Source organism: Aspergillus udagawae (genome assembly GCF_001078395.1).
Source record: "Aspergillus udagawae IFM 46973 DNA, scaffold_7, whole genome shotgun sequence".
NCBI lineage: Eukaryota > Fungi > Ascomycota > Eurotiomycetes > Eurotiales > Aspergillaceae > Aspergillus > Aspergillus udagawae.
This window is the reverse complement of record NW_025091270.1, coordinates 764,824-780,397: the sequence shown is the minus strand read 5'-3', so window position 1 is coordinate 780,397 and position 15,574 is coordinate 764,824. Positions and strand designations below refer to the sequence as shown.

Below are 15,574 nucleotides of genomic sequence, written 5' to 3'. Positions count from 1 at the left end.
GACATTGGCGTAACGCGCCAACCAATTATAAACTAGTTAACGTAATCAACCACTGAACCGCGGATACCACCGAACCGCGAAGTCATTGCTAGCGATACTGAGACGCTCCTCTGTTGACCATTATGTCTTCTGCCTGAGTCGGTGGACTGTTCATTGTAATACTGTCACATAATACTACTTGTTGTCAAGACGAAGCTTTAGGACGATATTAACGAACTCTCTTTGTACGGGCTATTCCTGGTTACAAGCGGCCCGGAAACAGAAAAAGCTTCCTGAAAAGGGAAGTCAAGTCTAATGAACCCAATTCGTTGATGATAAGAGCCTAATTATAGCAAGGGGGAGCAATTAAATTGATTAATACGGCTTGTTATTAGCCGACAGAGCTGGAAGCTGCAAGCGAGTTAACAGCACAAACTAATAGGTGGGCAGAGCCCTTCGAAACAGTCCTTTGCAACAGTGACAAAACCTCAGCATCAGAGACAGTAGTCAGTCAAAGCTAGATCTGATGGCGGATAGTCAATAAAAAAATAAATATATTAACTTCTGACTGATCGGCCGAGCTCTACTCTGTAATTAAACGCCCATGTTATAAAATAGCAGAGAATAGTAGCCCATATGATACCTCCTTCCTTCTCCAAGGATTTTGATGGTTTACACTATTAGTCTGGCACAAAGCCCTCAGAAATGGTAATATACTGATCAGTCACCTTACCTCAGTGGGTAATAAAGGGGTCAGAAAGAAGATGCCCTCAAGCAACCCTGAAATACGGGGTGTGTTTTATGGTGTTGTTTCTCCGTTCTTCCGAATTATACCCGGTAAAATATAATGTAAAAGGTTGGTAACTTACACGTTACGGGAACATACCTACAGCGGCAATAATCTCTCATCTCTGCCAAAAATACGACTCGCTCTCATATCCCCGCCAAAAATATGACTTCCTCTCATCCCTGCCAAAAATATGGGTCAAAGCGGACGGATACCTTACTTTTCTTTGCTAGATGGCGGTGTACCCCGCCTTATGTAGTGTAGTAGTCTATACCTAAAGTAGCCTTTCATATATATCATTTATCTACACAGGCATATGTATGGCTTGCTTCTTAGTCTGCGGAGCAGCCGCCTAGCCAAAAGTCAGTTAGCATGGATTCAACAGAGTATAGATTTTAATATGTAAAGGTCAGCTGCATACGTAACCTGGGCCTGGGTATGGCGTGAGATGGCCGATTCCCCCTCCCTCATGCAGTGATGGACTTTCAAAAATACCAGGTATGTAGGTATGGGGATAGGCTCACAAGACCTGTATGGGTATTTCATAAATCATAGTACTCATAACAAATGTAGAGAGCTGTCACATATCATGGATGTGGTAGTTTGTCTCTGTCTGCTGTGGGCGACTGGGGATCAGTCCTATCCCCACCCTGTTTAATTCTTCTCATCCTCAAATATCCCATCTTCAACAAGTTGGGGGGAGGAAAATGTCGGTCTTGTCGCCAGCACGCAACGACCTCTCTGAGAAAGAGAGGGCATCAGCTATTGTTACTCGACAAGCACAACCACCACCGGATGCCTGGTCTCCGACTCGACAGAATTACATTGCGATATGGTCGCTCTCCATAATCTCGATGGTGGTGGGGTTAGATACCACCATTTTGATCCCAGCATTGCCTGTATGTACAGTAGTTTTATCCTTCAAATGCAGCTGCCGATTGACTGATGCGGGCAGACCATCGCGGAGGATCTGAACGCAACAGCCATTCAAGCCTTCTGGTGCGCAACATCTTATGTCCTCAGCTGTACTGTGTGCCAGCTCTTCATCGCATCACTATCGCACATCTTCGGCCGCTGCGAACTATTGCTCATCTCTGAACTTCTCTTCGCCGCTGGTACGGCGATCGTGTGTTCCGCGCATGGGATCGTTCAGCTGCTGGTCGGCCGTTCCATTCAAGGTATTGGTGGAGGAGGCATCGTCGCCCTGGTGCAAGTGGTCTTCACCGATATCATACCTCTGCGCCATCGACCGAAGTATCTCGGGTATCTGCAGGTAGCGTCAGCGCTGGGAACCATCTCGGGACCCTTGGTGGGGGGAGCGGTTTCGCAGTATTCTACTTGGCGATGGATCTTTTATATCAACTTTCCCTTCTGTTTAGGGGGTTTGATCACCCTGCCCCTCGGGCTGAAGTTCCAGAAATTTGAGACTTCGTTCGTGTCCAGATTGTTACTGATTGACTGGTTTGGTGGCTTTCTGTTCACTGCCAGTGCAACCAGCTTTCTAATGGCCCTCAGCTGGGGAGGAGTGCAGTTCCCATGGGGTAGTTTCCACACACTCGTGCCATTGATTGTCGGCCTTGTCGGTGTTGGGGTGGCGTTGGTCTGGGAAGCGTATGGCACCAAGGAGCCGTTTCTCAAGCTGTCTGTGTTTAATAGTTGGTCTGCTGCAGCGGCGCAGATCTGCTCCTTCGCTCAAGGCTTTCTGGTCAGTACTCTCGACTCTTTCCCTTTTTATTTTTTCTTGTTTTTTAACCCACTAACCCTCTCATCAGCTCCTGGGCCAACTCTACTATATCCCATTCTATTTTGAAGGCGTAAAAGGCATGTCTCCAATCTTGACAGGCGTGGCTCTCATCCCTCGAACCTTCACCAACATCCCAATCGCCACCATCACCGGTATTATGATCACTAAACTCGGCCGATTTCGATGGGCCGTCTGGTCAGGTTGGATACTAAGCACGATCGGCAGTGGGCTATTAATCCTTTTCGACGTGCACACCCCCACGGCAGCCTGGGTGATTATCCTCCTCGTCAACGGGCTGGGCCAGGGACTGCTTCTAGCCTCCTTGAACGTGGCCGTTTTGGCCATTGCGGCCGGGAAAAACCCAGGTTTCGCGGTGGCTACTTATACCTTTACCAGATTTTTGGGCATGTCTTTTGGAATTGCGGTTGGGGGTACAATATTCCAGAATGCGCTTTCACAGTACCTTGCCCACCAAGGCATTGATACTGCAATCGCGCAGAATGCAGAAGCCTATATTATCGAGTTGAGCTCGGAAGCTGTGAGCGCCGACTACAAGGCGAAGGTGGTGTATGCCTATGCACAAGCCTTTCGGTGTGTATTTATTGCACTTGCAGCAGTCAGTGCCATCGCGACTGCGCTAGGCTTCTGTATTGCAAGTTTTCCCTTGGGGAAGAAGACGCCTTCGGTGCCAGTTTCAGTGCCAGCGCCTCCACCAGAGGGAGGCCCGGAAAAGACACAAGCAGAAGTGTGAGAGTGTTATTTGACGCATAATTTGGGCGTGCGAGGCATAGGGAGACTTTTCCCCTTTCTTTATTTCTGTTTCAAGTCCCACTGCCCTCGGATGTACCTAAACGAGAATTTCACCAAAGTCCACGGATGGTTCACACACTATAGCATGTTCATATCTAAATCCTAAGAAGTTGCTGTTTGCAGTCGGATCTGAACACCCGTCCCACTGCAATCCGTCAAAGTCAAGTGATGTTTCGTCTCCGTTTCCGAATCAACATTCTCGATCGCCTCGAACCGTTGAAGCAGTCGAACAATCACATACGATGCATTTGTTAGGGCAAACTTCTCTAGTTTCGGCATAAGTTAATCTGGCGCATCGTTCGAAGATTCAATGAAAAAGAGAAGAGAAAAAAGAAACTTACGACCTAAACAGATCCTTGCCCCTCCATTAAAAGGCAAATAGTCCCAACCCGATTGTCGCTTGTCCCATCTTTCGGGAACAAACTCATCGGCATTCGGTCCCCAAAGGTCACGGTGCCGATGCATAACATGCACCGAGTAATTTATGACTTGACCCTTTCGAATAAAAATCTTGGAGAGTCCGTCTGCTCCACCTCCAACAGGCAGGGAGGTGTCCTTCAACGCCCGTCGCGCATTGACAGGAACCACGGGAAACAGTCGAAGGGTTTCCCGATTGACCCATTGCAGGTATTGACAGGCATGGAGCCGAGCAAATGTGATTTCAGTGGGTTGATCGAACGTCCCGAAGTCGCGCAGGACGATCTGTCGGAGCTTGTAGAAGATGGTCTGGTGCCGCGCGAGGAGGTAGAATGTCCAGCCCAGAAAGGATGCCGTGGTGTCTCGACCCGCGAGGAGGATGTTGAGCAGCTGGGATCGGAGCTCGACGGGATCCCGAGTCTGTCTGGCCAATTCATCCAGAAACACATACTTCTTCCCCTTGTCCTTTTCCTTTGTCTCCTCTTCTGCACCTTTCTCCCGGAGATGGGTCTCGGGGGATGACGCTCGCTCAAGAGCTATTTGAACAAACCCATCAACAAAAGAATGGACATCTGCGCAGCTTTCCAGAAAGGAAGCCGGGTTATGTAGCCAATACAGTTCCTGCAGGCGGCCTCGAGTCGCCAGAGATTGCTGCGCAGTATTCAACGCACGAGCGAAAGAAGCCTCCCGACCACTCGCCCCATCACTAGCAGCGTTTTCGGCCAGCAGCGCAGTTAGTTGTGAATCAACGGAGTGGCCAAAAAGAAACTCAGTAGCGGAATCGAGAGTCAACCGGAAGAAGAGCGGTTGCAAATCAACGGGGCCAGTCCACCGGCTACCATCGTGGCAGACTGGGAGTGCACACAGCAGATTCTGCACATGGCGTTCTTCCAGGTCGAGATCGGAGATTTGATCTCTTGCAAAGCTGGGACGCAGCAGAGCGCGGGAATGTTTCCTGCATGTAGGCAAATTTCCGCTTTAGTATGTTCTCCCTGTCGAGTCCAGAAAAGAGAGTAACTTGGAAGTTTCGCACTCACCAGTACGGCCCATCAGCTGTGAAGATCCCATCTCCCAGAAGAGGCCGAAAATTCGCCCGTCGCACTGGCCCCAGCCCAAAATCATTGAACTGCGTGCCGAGAACTGCCTGGATATTGCGAGGATCACAAGTGTGAATGGCAAATCGGTGAAGAAATCTGGTGCGATATGTCATCCGATTCATCTTCGCGAACCTCTCGCTTTGGAGTGCCAGAAATGTCTGTGTTCTGTCCGCTTGCAAAGACTGACGCATGGCGCGTAGGCCCAGCCAGCCAGATTCCGGGAGCCATGGTGGTTGCTGGGCGGCTTCTTGAATGGATTTGGAGATGATGCTATGGATCAGGGTGTATAGGGCAATAAAAACAGCGAGAGATGTAGCTAGAAAGTGAAGAGCATCGTTGTCGGTGTAAGACATCTTGGTGAAATCTCTCCAGGACAGATGGCTTCTAACCTGAACATGCAAAGGTGTGTAGGACCGTGATGTGAGAATCGCTGCATTTCTACAACTGCAGATGATTGACCTACAAAAAGATTGGAATGAGCCGGTAAGATAAGGGCACAGAAAAGAAGGTATTATATTTGTATTGGAGCTAGAGTATCATCTGGGATACCATGTGTATACACATCATAGTGGTTGCTTTGTATCAGCAGGGTATAGTCTTCCTAGCGACGGCTTTCCTTCCAGGTTGATGACTAGACCGGCTGCAGTGAGAATTTAGCTCTTTACGGTCTGAATTCACTCCTTCAAGTTGAATTGATCTTGACTCAATCAAAGCTGCAGAACTGAGCCTCCGGATATTACCTTCGTCCTTGAGTTTACGTTGCCAAGAACGAGCGAACATGTGTCAAGCCAACTCAAGCGACGCCTTCAGCGATCTATTTCATAGAGAAGTACTTATTGGTGGGATTTATTAGCTGAGGGTGGCGCTAGGATGCAAGTGCTTGGGTCCTCGAGCAAGGATACATACAGCGGGACGCGTGGATGTTGCTCCCTGGCAAAAATACCTGGGTAGTCTACTATAGCAGTACCAACTGCAGGGAGTCAGTTGCCGAGTCCATAACGAGGGGATTCTTGAAGGAGGATGAGCTGAGAGTCAGCAATAGAAGACAGGGTGTCAATAAAAATCGAATAATCTCCGCAAAAGCCATCGGTATATAAAGAGGTATAAGTCAGGATCGGGAGGACGGATCTATCAGAGACTCGATACACAGGAACGAGAACATCGAAGACAGACAGATACATATTCCTTCCTAAGACGGCAGCGATCCTCTGCCCTCATTTCACTCCATTTCCTACCCTATTACAGCCAGTCTGTTTCAACGAAGTAAGCCAACATGCATCTTGCCAATGGTATAGACCGCAGCACCTTTGATGGTGAAATCGATGGCCTTCACCACAATACCCTTCCGGCCGCTTTGCCTCGGACTCCTGACGGGCTTCCATCAGATAGCCTCGAGGGAAGCCTGCCTGGGGTTCAGACCATCCCCGAGCCCATTGCGATTGTCGGCATGGCATTGAGGCTCCCCGGCGGAATCACCTCTCCCGAATCCTTCTGGGAACTGCTGCTCAGCGGCGGCGATGTCCGATCTCGAGTCCCCGCTAGTCGCTATAATGTGGATTCTTTCTACAGCCCATCTAGTAAGACAGGCTCTGTCAAATCCACATATGGGTATTTTCTTGAGAACAGCTTAAAGGAGTTCGATACCTCCTTCTTCTCGATGAATAAAATAGAGGTTGAGATGTTGGATCCTCAACAACGTCAGCTACTAGAAGTGGTCTGGGAATGCATGGAGAGGGCCGGGCAGACGAATTGGCGGGGAGAGAATATTGGATGTTATGTCGGCGTTTATGGGGAGGATTGGCTGGATCTCGTCTCTAAAGACACTCAGGATGACGGCATCTATCGCATCTCTGGGGCCGGCGATTTCCTGTTGGCTAATCGGATTTCTTATGAGTATGATCTGAAGGGACCAAGGTAAGAATCCTCCGTGTGCTATGCTCAGGCCATATGACCATATTAAACTGACCACCTTGGAAAAGCATGACCACAAAAACGGGCTGCTCTTCCTCCTTGATCTGCTTGCACGCAGCCTGTCAAGCCTTACTCAACGGCGATTGCGACTCCGCTATCGTCGGTGGGACGAATCTAATAATGAGTCCAGGTATGACAGTGGCCATGTCGCAACAAGGTGTCTTGTCGCCGTCCGGTTCCTGTAAGACCTTTGATGCTGCGGCCGACGGGTACGCCCGAGCGGAAGCCATCAATGCCATCTACATCAAGAAATTGAGCGATGCCATTGCCCATGGTGATCCGATCCGTGCCGTCATTCGGTCTACGGCGACCAACTGCGATGGGAAAACCCCTGGACTGGCTGTTCCCAGTTCAGAAACTCATGAAGCCATGATTCGCCGTGCGTATAAAGTGGCTGGACTACCGGCGTCGCAGACGGGATACGTGGAGTGCCATGGCACTGGAACGCCCGTTGGAGATCCGCTGGAGGTTCAATCCATTGCCAATGTCTTTGGCAATGAGGGCGTTTATATTGGTTCGGTGAGTGACCGGATGATTTTGTTCGGTGCTGAAGTTTGTAGCCACAGCCCTAACTGACAACTAACCAGGTCAAACCCAACGTTGGCCATTCGGAAGGGGCATCAGGCATTACCAGCATCATCAAGTGTATTCTGGCCCTGGAGAATCGCGTGATTCCCCCAAATATAAAACTGACAACCCCCAATCCGAAGATTCCATGGGAAGAAAGTAAACTGCGTGTCCCAAAGGAGCCGACTCCGTGGCCCGCTGAGCGCTTAGAGCGAGCCAGCGTGAATTCCTTTGGAATCGGAGGAGCAAATGCGCATGTAAGAATGAAACCCGTCAGCTTCACCAACCTCGGTATGTCTGACACTTCAACTCTCTCCACAGGTGATTCTTGATTCTGCCGCGTCTGCCCTGCAACCGTCATCGTCATCGTTGTCATCGTCTCCGCGGGATACAAATGAAACAAAGCAGAATCATCTGCTAGTCTTTTCCGCGAACCATCCGGACTCACTGCAAAGGCTCATTAGCAGCTATCAAGAGTATACTGCCCGATCCAATGTCCTTGCGGCTGATCTGGCCTACACCCTGGCCGCCCGTCGTGAGCATCTCCCTCACCGAGCATTTTGTATTTTGAATGGACAGACGTGGAAAGAAGTAAGCCGACCAGCAAAAGCCAAATCGGGACAGACCCTCAATTTTGTCTTTACGGGCCAAGGAGCTCAATGGCCTGGCATGGGAAAGGAATTAATTCAGCAGTATTCCTCGTTTCGTAAGGACATCCATGACATGGATCAGGTCCTCCAAGAGTTACCGCATCCGCCAACATGGACAATTCGAGGTACGCTCTTCCGACGTTGAGGAATACCCTCCACTCGAAATCCCAAACACTGACCGTTTTTCCTTCTTTATTATATAGGTGCGCTTGAAACTCCTGGGACTGCAGAGTCAATGAGTGCAGAACTATCGCAACCACTATGCACAGCTATACAGGTGGCGATTGTCAATCTACTGCGGGAATGGGGCATTACCCCAGCGGCAGTGGTCGGTCATTCAAGTGGAGAAATCGCTGCAGCCTACACAGCCGGGGCCCTTACAGCTCGTGAGGCCATCATAGTGGCGTACTATCGTGGGCGTATTGCAGGAAATGCCCAACAGGGCGCGATGGCCGCTGTTGGACTGGGCCGGCATGCTGTTGCCCCTCACCTTATCCCTGGGGTGTCCATTGCCTGTGAGAACAGTCCCGATAATGTCACATTGTCGGGAAATATCAAGGAGGTCGAGCAAATCATGACCAGTCTCAAAGAAGAGCACGCTGATCTCTTTGTACGCCGGCTGAAGGTCAACGTTGCTTATCATTCCGGTTGGTATTCTCCCACTCAGGCATTACGTACGCGTCGCTAATTTGTAATCGAATGACCAGACCATATGACCGTGCTGGGTGCCGGTTATGAGTCGCTGCTTGCTGGTTACCTCGTCGATCGCCAGCCGAAAATCCCATTCTATTCCTCTGTTACCAGAGATGTCATCAAGAAAGCCGGTGCTCTGAATGCGTCTTATTGGCGTAAGAACCTTGAATCGCCCGTCCTGTTCAAGTCCGCTGTCGAGCGTCTCCTCGACGGTTCCGAGAACAAGAATCATGTTTTCCTTGAGATCGGACCTCACTCGGCCCTTTCGACACCCACCCGACAGATTCTGCAGTCGGTAGGCATCCAGGCACCGTACATTGCCACTCTGCAGCGTGGCCAAGATGGTCACGAAAATCTCCTCACAACGCTGGGAAATCTGTATCTCGAAGGGCTGCAGCCACACTTTGCGGCGGTGTACGGTCCCGGGGAAGGAACCTTGCTTCACAACACTCCCAACTATCCGTGGCACCACGAGGCGCAATATTGGTACGAAAATCGAATTTCACGCGAATGGCGATTGCGTCCGTTCCCCCGTCACGAGCTTCTGGGCTCTCGCATCCTCGAGGGGAATGATCTCGAGCCCACCTGGCGGAATGTGCTGCGGCTGAGCAACGTACCCTGGTTGCGCGATCACAAGGTGCACGAAGACATCGTCTTCCCTGCAGCAGGTTATATTGCTATGGCTGGAGAAGCCGTGCGGCAAGTGACCAGGGGAGCGGTTGAATGTGCCAGGTATTCTCTTCGACGACTAAATATCACGAGTGCTATGATCTTGCAAGATACGCAGAAGACCGAAGTCATGACAAGTCTTCGCTCCGCGGCGTTGACCACCTCGTTGGATTCTGAATGGTATGACTTCTCCGTTATGTCCTTCAATGGGTCGTCTTGGACCAAGCATTGCTTTGGTCAGGTGCGAGCAGACTGGGAGGGTGAGAGGAAGCAAGCTATTCCTCAAGATCAATGGAGACTACCGCGAGCGGTTCCCTCTCCACTGTGGTATCAGACCTTGCGGGATGTGGGATACAACTACGGGCCAGAATTCCAAGGATTGCAAGATATCGCCGCCGATACCTTGAAGCAGATGGCGTCCGCTACAGTGCTTGATGCTGATCACCGAGAAACATCATACCAACTCCATCCTACCACCATTGATTTTTGTTTGCAAATGATTAGTACAGCACTAGCCCAGGGAATTCCGCGCCATCTTCGTCAGCTGGTGGTTCCGACTGAAGTCGAGGAGATTCAAATAGAGCGCACTTCGAGCCCTATTCATCTCCTGGTTACCGCCCAAAGTCCCCCTGGCTCTAACGGTGAAGTGAGGAGCGATATATCTGGGTTCTCAAGGGACTCGACCGAACAAATCCACAGTGTGGTCAATTTCAAAGGAATCAAGCTGATGCCTCTATCAAATGATGGGCATACGGAGGCGATAGAAGAAGATCCTCACGCTGGAGCGCAGCTGCGATGGGCTGCAGACGTGGACTTCATTGACTCTCGCACCCTGATAAAGCCGCTTGGCTTGAAGACGAGGCCAGCTCGCCTACTTTGTGAACGATTGACAGTTCTATGTATCATTGACACTCACGATCGGCTATCTTCTCTGCCGCCCGGCAGCTCCGCTCATCTCGACAAGTTCCGAGCTTGGATCAAAGCAGAGACTGCCCGCGCTCAACAAGGGGATGATGAGCTGATTGAGGATGCACAAGACCTGGCTAAATTGAATGTGCACGACCGACGTGCAATGATCGAAGCCGTGGCTGCAGAGATCCAATCCACTGAGATGGCTGCGATTGGCACCGGTATCATGCAGGTGCATGAAGCCAGTGAACTGGTCTATAAGGGGGAGAAAGAACCGCTCGAGGTGCTGATGCTCAACAATGCATTGACCAATCTCTACAATCTCTGCCACAGTTTGATCGATGTCACGCCTCTCCTCAGCGCCATCGGCCACGAGAATCCCACCCTTCGAGTCCTCGAGATCGGTGCGGGTACCGGAGGAACCACGGCGGCGGTACTGGAGGCGCTGAAAAAAGGATCCGCTGCCGAGCTGCGGTACTCCAGTTACACTTTCACAGATATTTCGGCGGGTTTCTTCGCGCCTGCTAAGGAACGCTTCAAGGCCGAGCGATTGATGCGATACGCCACCCTCAATATTGAGCAGGATCCATCCAGGCAGGGCTTTGAGTCCGGGCAGTACGATCTCATCATTGCCTCGAACGTGTTCCACGCAACATCCAGCCTCCAAACCACCCTGAAGCATGTTCAGATGCTGCTGCACCCTCGTGGCCGCTTGGTCTTCATCGAGTTGAGTCCCAGGATCCGCTTCCTGAATTATATCATGGGGATTCTGCCGGGATGGTGGCTGGGAGAAGCGGACGGTCGTGTTGATACGCCGTTTGTCTCTGTCGACCGCTGGGACCAAGAGCTACGTGATGCAGGGTTCAATGGAGTCGAAGCATCGGTTTATGATGATGATACCCCTCACCAAATTGACGCCGTCATTGTGGCACGTCCTAAGGAAACTCTTCCTAGTACATCATCATCGTCGTTATCCTTGGGGATTACCCTTCTGATCTCAGACAATCGAATCCTCTCTTCTTCGACCGTCGTCGAAACAGTCACAAATATCTGCTTATCCAAGGGGCTACGTGTCGATGTCCGTTCACTAGGCGAGAATCTCCCCCGAGACCAGGACATCATATCCCTTCTCGACCTCGACGGCCCATTCTTCTTGGACATCGATTCCGAGCGGCTGAAGCAATTCCAGGCCATCGCAGAGGGTCTTGCGTCGTCTGGCATGTTATGGGTAACTCGATCTGCTCAGGTCGGTTGCTCGGAGCCGGGGTATGCACTTGTTCTCGGGCTTGCCAGGACCTTGAGGTCTGAACTCTCGATAGATCTCGCGACGCTAGAAGTAAATGAGTTCACTCCATCCATCTGGGTGACTGTGCTGGAAGTAATGGACAAGTTCATGCGACGAGACCGGAGCGGGCACATGGACCATGATTTCGAATACGCCCTGGCTGATGGAGTTGTTCAGATTGGGAGATTCGAGAAGTTTAGTGTATCAAAGGCACTGCAGCAGAAGGAAGAGTCTAGTCTATCTGGGACCACGAGTGCAAAGAGATTGTCTATTGGGAATTTTGGATCGCTGCAGACTCTTTGCTGGGTGGATGAGTCGTTGAGACCTTTGCAGGGCAGAGAGATTCGAGTGGCCACTCGCGCTGTGGGACTGAACTTCCGCGTACGTCTTTCCTTCTCCCTTTCATTCTCTTGGCCAATCCACAAATATCAGAAATTCACTGACATGGGTTCACAGGACGTGGTAGGAGCGTTAGGAGTGGTTGAGATCCCGCGCGGGTTTGGATTCGAGTGCGCCGGGATCGTGACAGAGATCGGGCCTGATGTTGAAAATTTACAACCAGGCGACCGTGTCGTGGTGTTGGATGGAGGCAGCTTTGCAACACTTGTCACCACCAGAGCCGACTTTTGCGTGCGACTGCCACAGTCGCTCACGTTTGAGGAAGCTGCATCAATGCCAGTTGTGTATGGAACTGTCATCTACGCCCTGATAGACCTTGCTCGGCTGGAAAGTGGCCAGGTATATACTCTTTTTTTCTTTCCTTCTTCCTTCTTCCTTTCTTTTCTTACTGACTCGAGCCTCGCAACAGACGATTCTTGTCCAATCAGCCGCTGGAGGAGTTGGAATTGCAGCGATTCAGATTGCCCAGTATCTGGGTGCGACGGTGCGAAAGCTTCCATGTCTTTTTCTTCCTCCTCTCAGTGGAGAGAACATTTATACTGACAGGCAGGCTGCACCAGGTATACGCCACCGTAGGTAATGAGGAAAAGGTTCAATTTCTCACCGAGACCTTCGGATTACCACGCCACCACATCTTCCACTCACGCAATACCTCCTTTTTGCCGGACTTGCTACGGGAGACAAATGGGAAAGGGGTGGATGTGGTGTTGAACTCCTTATCAGGCCAGCTGCTACATGCCTCGTGGGAGTGTGTAGCGGAATTCGGCAAAATGATTGAAATCGGAAAACGGGATTTCGTTGGCCATGGTAAACTTGAAATGAATGTGTTTGAGAAGAATCGGGCCTTCTTCGGCGTTGATCTGTGGACATTGACTCAGACCAGACCGGCTCTTGGTCAAAGGTAAGCTAGCAAGCAAGCAAGACAAGTGGTCTTGTATTTGGGTGTGACTGAACATATTGTTGACCACTTCCCCTAGTCTTCTGGAACGATCGGTCCGCTTCTTCGAGGATCAGATCGTGAAACCCATCTCCCCGCTGAAAACCTTCAATGCCCGCGAGATTGGCGATGCCTTCAGGTACATGCAGAAGGGAGTGCACATGGGGAAGATTGTGGTGTTGATGCCCGCGGAAGCCACATCTTTGCCTTCGACTCCAACCGCCCGAAGTCTCCAGCTGCGGGCGGATCGCTCTTACCTTCTGGTTGGTGGACTTGGTGGCATTGGACGTGCCGTAGCGACTTGGATGATCGAATGCGGTGCTCGACATCTAGTTTTCTTGTCCCGGTCGGCGACCTCGCCAGCCCATACTGACTGGTTGGCCGAGCTGAGATCGCAGGGATGTGAAGTGCAGACCATCTCAGGGAGTGTGATCGATCTTGACGATGTGAAGTTCACGGTAGAAACCGCTTCCAAGCCGATCGGCGGCGTGATTCAAATGTCCATGGTTTTACGCGTAAGTCACCTGCACACGAGGGATGGACCAAGGTCTTTCTTATGCAGTACTAACGGACAGCAAAACTAGGATCAAGGATATCTTCAAATGTCGCACGAGGAATGGCAGACCGCGGTCGCACCCAAAGTGCGTGGCACGTTGAACCTGCACGAGGCGACGCAAGAGAGCCCGTTGGATTTCTTCATCCTCTTCAGCTCCATCTCAGGCGTCATCGGCCAAGTGGGACAAGCCAACTACGCTGCCGGCAACACATTTCTCGATGCCTTTTGCCAGTATCGTAGACAGCTCGGTCTTCCCGCCTCAGTTCTTGATATTGGCGTGTTGGGGGACATTGGATACGCAAGTCGAAACAGCACAGTGCTGCAGAAATTGAAAACGAGCGGCTTCTACCTCCTCCGTGAGCAGGAACTGTTGGACTCCCTGCAGTTTGCAATTTTCCAGTCCACACCCAGTTTCTCCTCCTCTTCCTCGGGATTTCCTGAACAGCAGGGATTCTGCAATCCTGGCCAGCTCGTCATCGGTCTGCGCAGCACGCTCTCGTGGACCGATACGAAGAATCAAGTGCGCTGGAAACGCGATCGTCGCATGGCATCCTACCATAATGACAGCCAAGGGGGGGAAGCCACCACCGCGTCAACCGTCAACAATGAAGGCCTCAAACAATTTCTGTCCGAACTGGCCATGAATCCAATTCTTCTCGCGAAGCCGACGACCCATGACTTGCTTGCACAGGAAATCGGGCAGCAGCTGCTGACGTTCATGCTGCGACCGGAGGAGGAGCTAGATATCTCCCAGTCTTTGCAGGCCCTGGGAATGGACTCGTTCGTCTCGATCGAAATCCGCAATTGGATCCGGCAAAACCTCGGGGTGGATTTGAGTGTGCTGGACATTATGTCCTCGGCGTCGGTTCGTCATCTGGGCACAAAGGTGGCGGACGGATTGCGCGTGAAGTATGCGACCAGTATCGATGATGCCGGCGATACTTACCTTCTCATGAAGGCGCCATAAGTGTTTTGCAGGGCAGATAGTACTAGTGCTGATCATTAATTGTGCTCTCAAATGTTGCATCTACCATCCTGGTCTACACATTTTCTTACCAAGTATACGAGCATTCAATATGATAATATGCTCATAAAAGCGGGCACTCACAGGCGCGGAAAGGCCACAAGTTCCGGCATATATATAGAGAGGTAGAGGCCACAGTCGCAGACAACCGTGTGGTCTTCAAAAGTAAGAACACCATACTGGGCTCAGGTAGACTTTTATCGATTGAAGCACGTAACACATGGCAATAGGCACATGGATCCAATAGCATGACCTTGACCTAATAATTACTTGAATTGAATTCTTGATAAAACACTTGACGAAGGCCTCTGCGCCTCATATAGAGATCTCCGATGCTACAGAGTAGAGCAACTGCTGATCGTTTGTCTCCTCCTTTGAGCGATGGCTTGACAGCAACTATTCGTCCACAAGGCACTGCTCTAGGTATATGCATAGTAAGTAGTAAAATAGAACATCTTATATGAGTACGTGCGTATATTTGCGATCTCTCTCTAAAGAGCAAACGGATTCCTTGCAGCTCTTCAGCCGTAACAGACAAAGAAAAGGCGATACAGAGTCATATCTCCAGCCCACATTGCACGGAAAATGGCCTTTTCCAAGGAAGCCACTCAGTTGAGTAGTGTTCGAAAATCAGCGTCCCATATAAGTATTTCCACATTCCACACTGCATAATGTACCAACACATCTCACACATCGTGCATGCCTAGTTGCCCACCCTGTAGCGGATTACGTAATATATCGGTGCAGTAGCTGAGTCTAGTTAGTTAACGTTACATAGCCAAGTGATTGAAGGATCTGGGAAAATAGGATATGTCCCATGGAACATCTCCAGCTGTGACACATGCCGAGCTGGTATCGGCGACACGCGACGCTGGAACGCGATCGACGCCCTCCAAAACCGCAGGCTGGCATCCTATTCGCCTGGTTCCGGAGTGGTCCCCAGAATGTAGGGCAGCCCGAGTGGGCCATAATCCCGGCCTCCTCCACCTTATTCGCCCTCCACAGTGTATACGGCATCTCTCCGATCTGGAAAAAGTTAAATATTGTGATATGATGAAAATCTCATATGTTAGAACAAAA

At 50.7% G+C, this 15,574-nt stretch overlaps 3 protein-coding genes across 3 annotated transcripts; 2 read left to right on the top strand and 1 right to left on the bottom strand.

Moving 5' to 3' along the window:
* Positions 1-1,473: 1,473 nt before the first annotated feature.
* Aud_008951 (uncharacterized protein) lies at positions 1,474-3,261 on the top strand (the record flags this gene model as incomplete). Its single annotated transcript, XM_043293816.1, has 3 exons — positions 1,474-1,665; positions 1,722-2,471; positions 2,539-3,261. 3 exons carry the CDS (start codon positions 1,474-1,476, stop codon positions 3,259-3,261), a joined length of 1,665 nt encoding a protein of 554 aa, XP_043149751.1.
* A 161-nt stretch (positions 3,262-3,422) lies between these two features.
* On the bottom strand, positions 3,423-5,187 carry Aud_008950 (cytochrome P450; the record flags this gene model as incomplete). Its single annotated transcript, XM_043293815.1, has 3 exons — positions 3,423-3,586; positions 3,662-4,692; positions 4,775-5,187. 3 exons carry the CDS (start codon positions 5,185-5,187, stop codon positions 3,423-3,425), a joined length of 1,608 nt encoding a protein of 535 aa, XP_043149750.1.
* A 920-nt stretch (positions 5,188-6,107) lies between these two features.
* On the top strand, positions 6,108-14,437 carry Aud_008949 (type I polyketide synthase; the record flags this gene model as incomplete). Its single annotated transcript, XM_043293814.1, has 11 exons — positions 6,108-6,748; positions 6,814-7,324; positions 7,393-7,629; positions 7,694-8,147; positions 8,226-8,669; positions 8,730-11,959; positions 12,035-12,316; positions 12,387-12,461; positions 12,538-12,878; positions 12,955-13,429; positions 13,499-14,437. 11 exons carry the CDS (start codon positions 6,108-6,110, stop codon positions 14,435-14,437), a joined length of 7,629 nt encoding a protein of 2,542 aa, XP_043149749.1.
* Between the last annotated feature and the right edge of the window lie 1,137 nt (positions 14,438-15,574).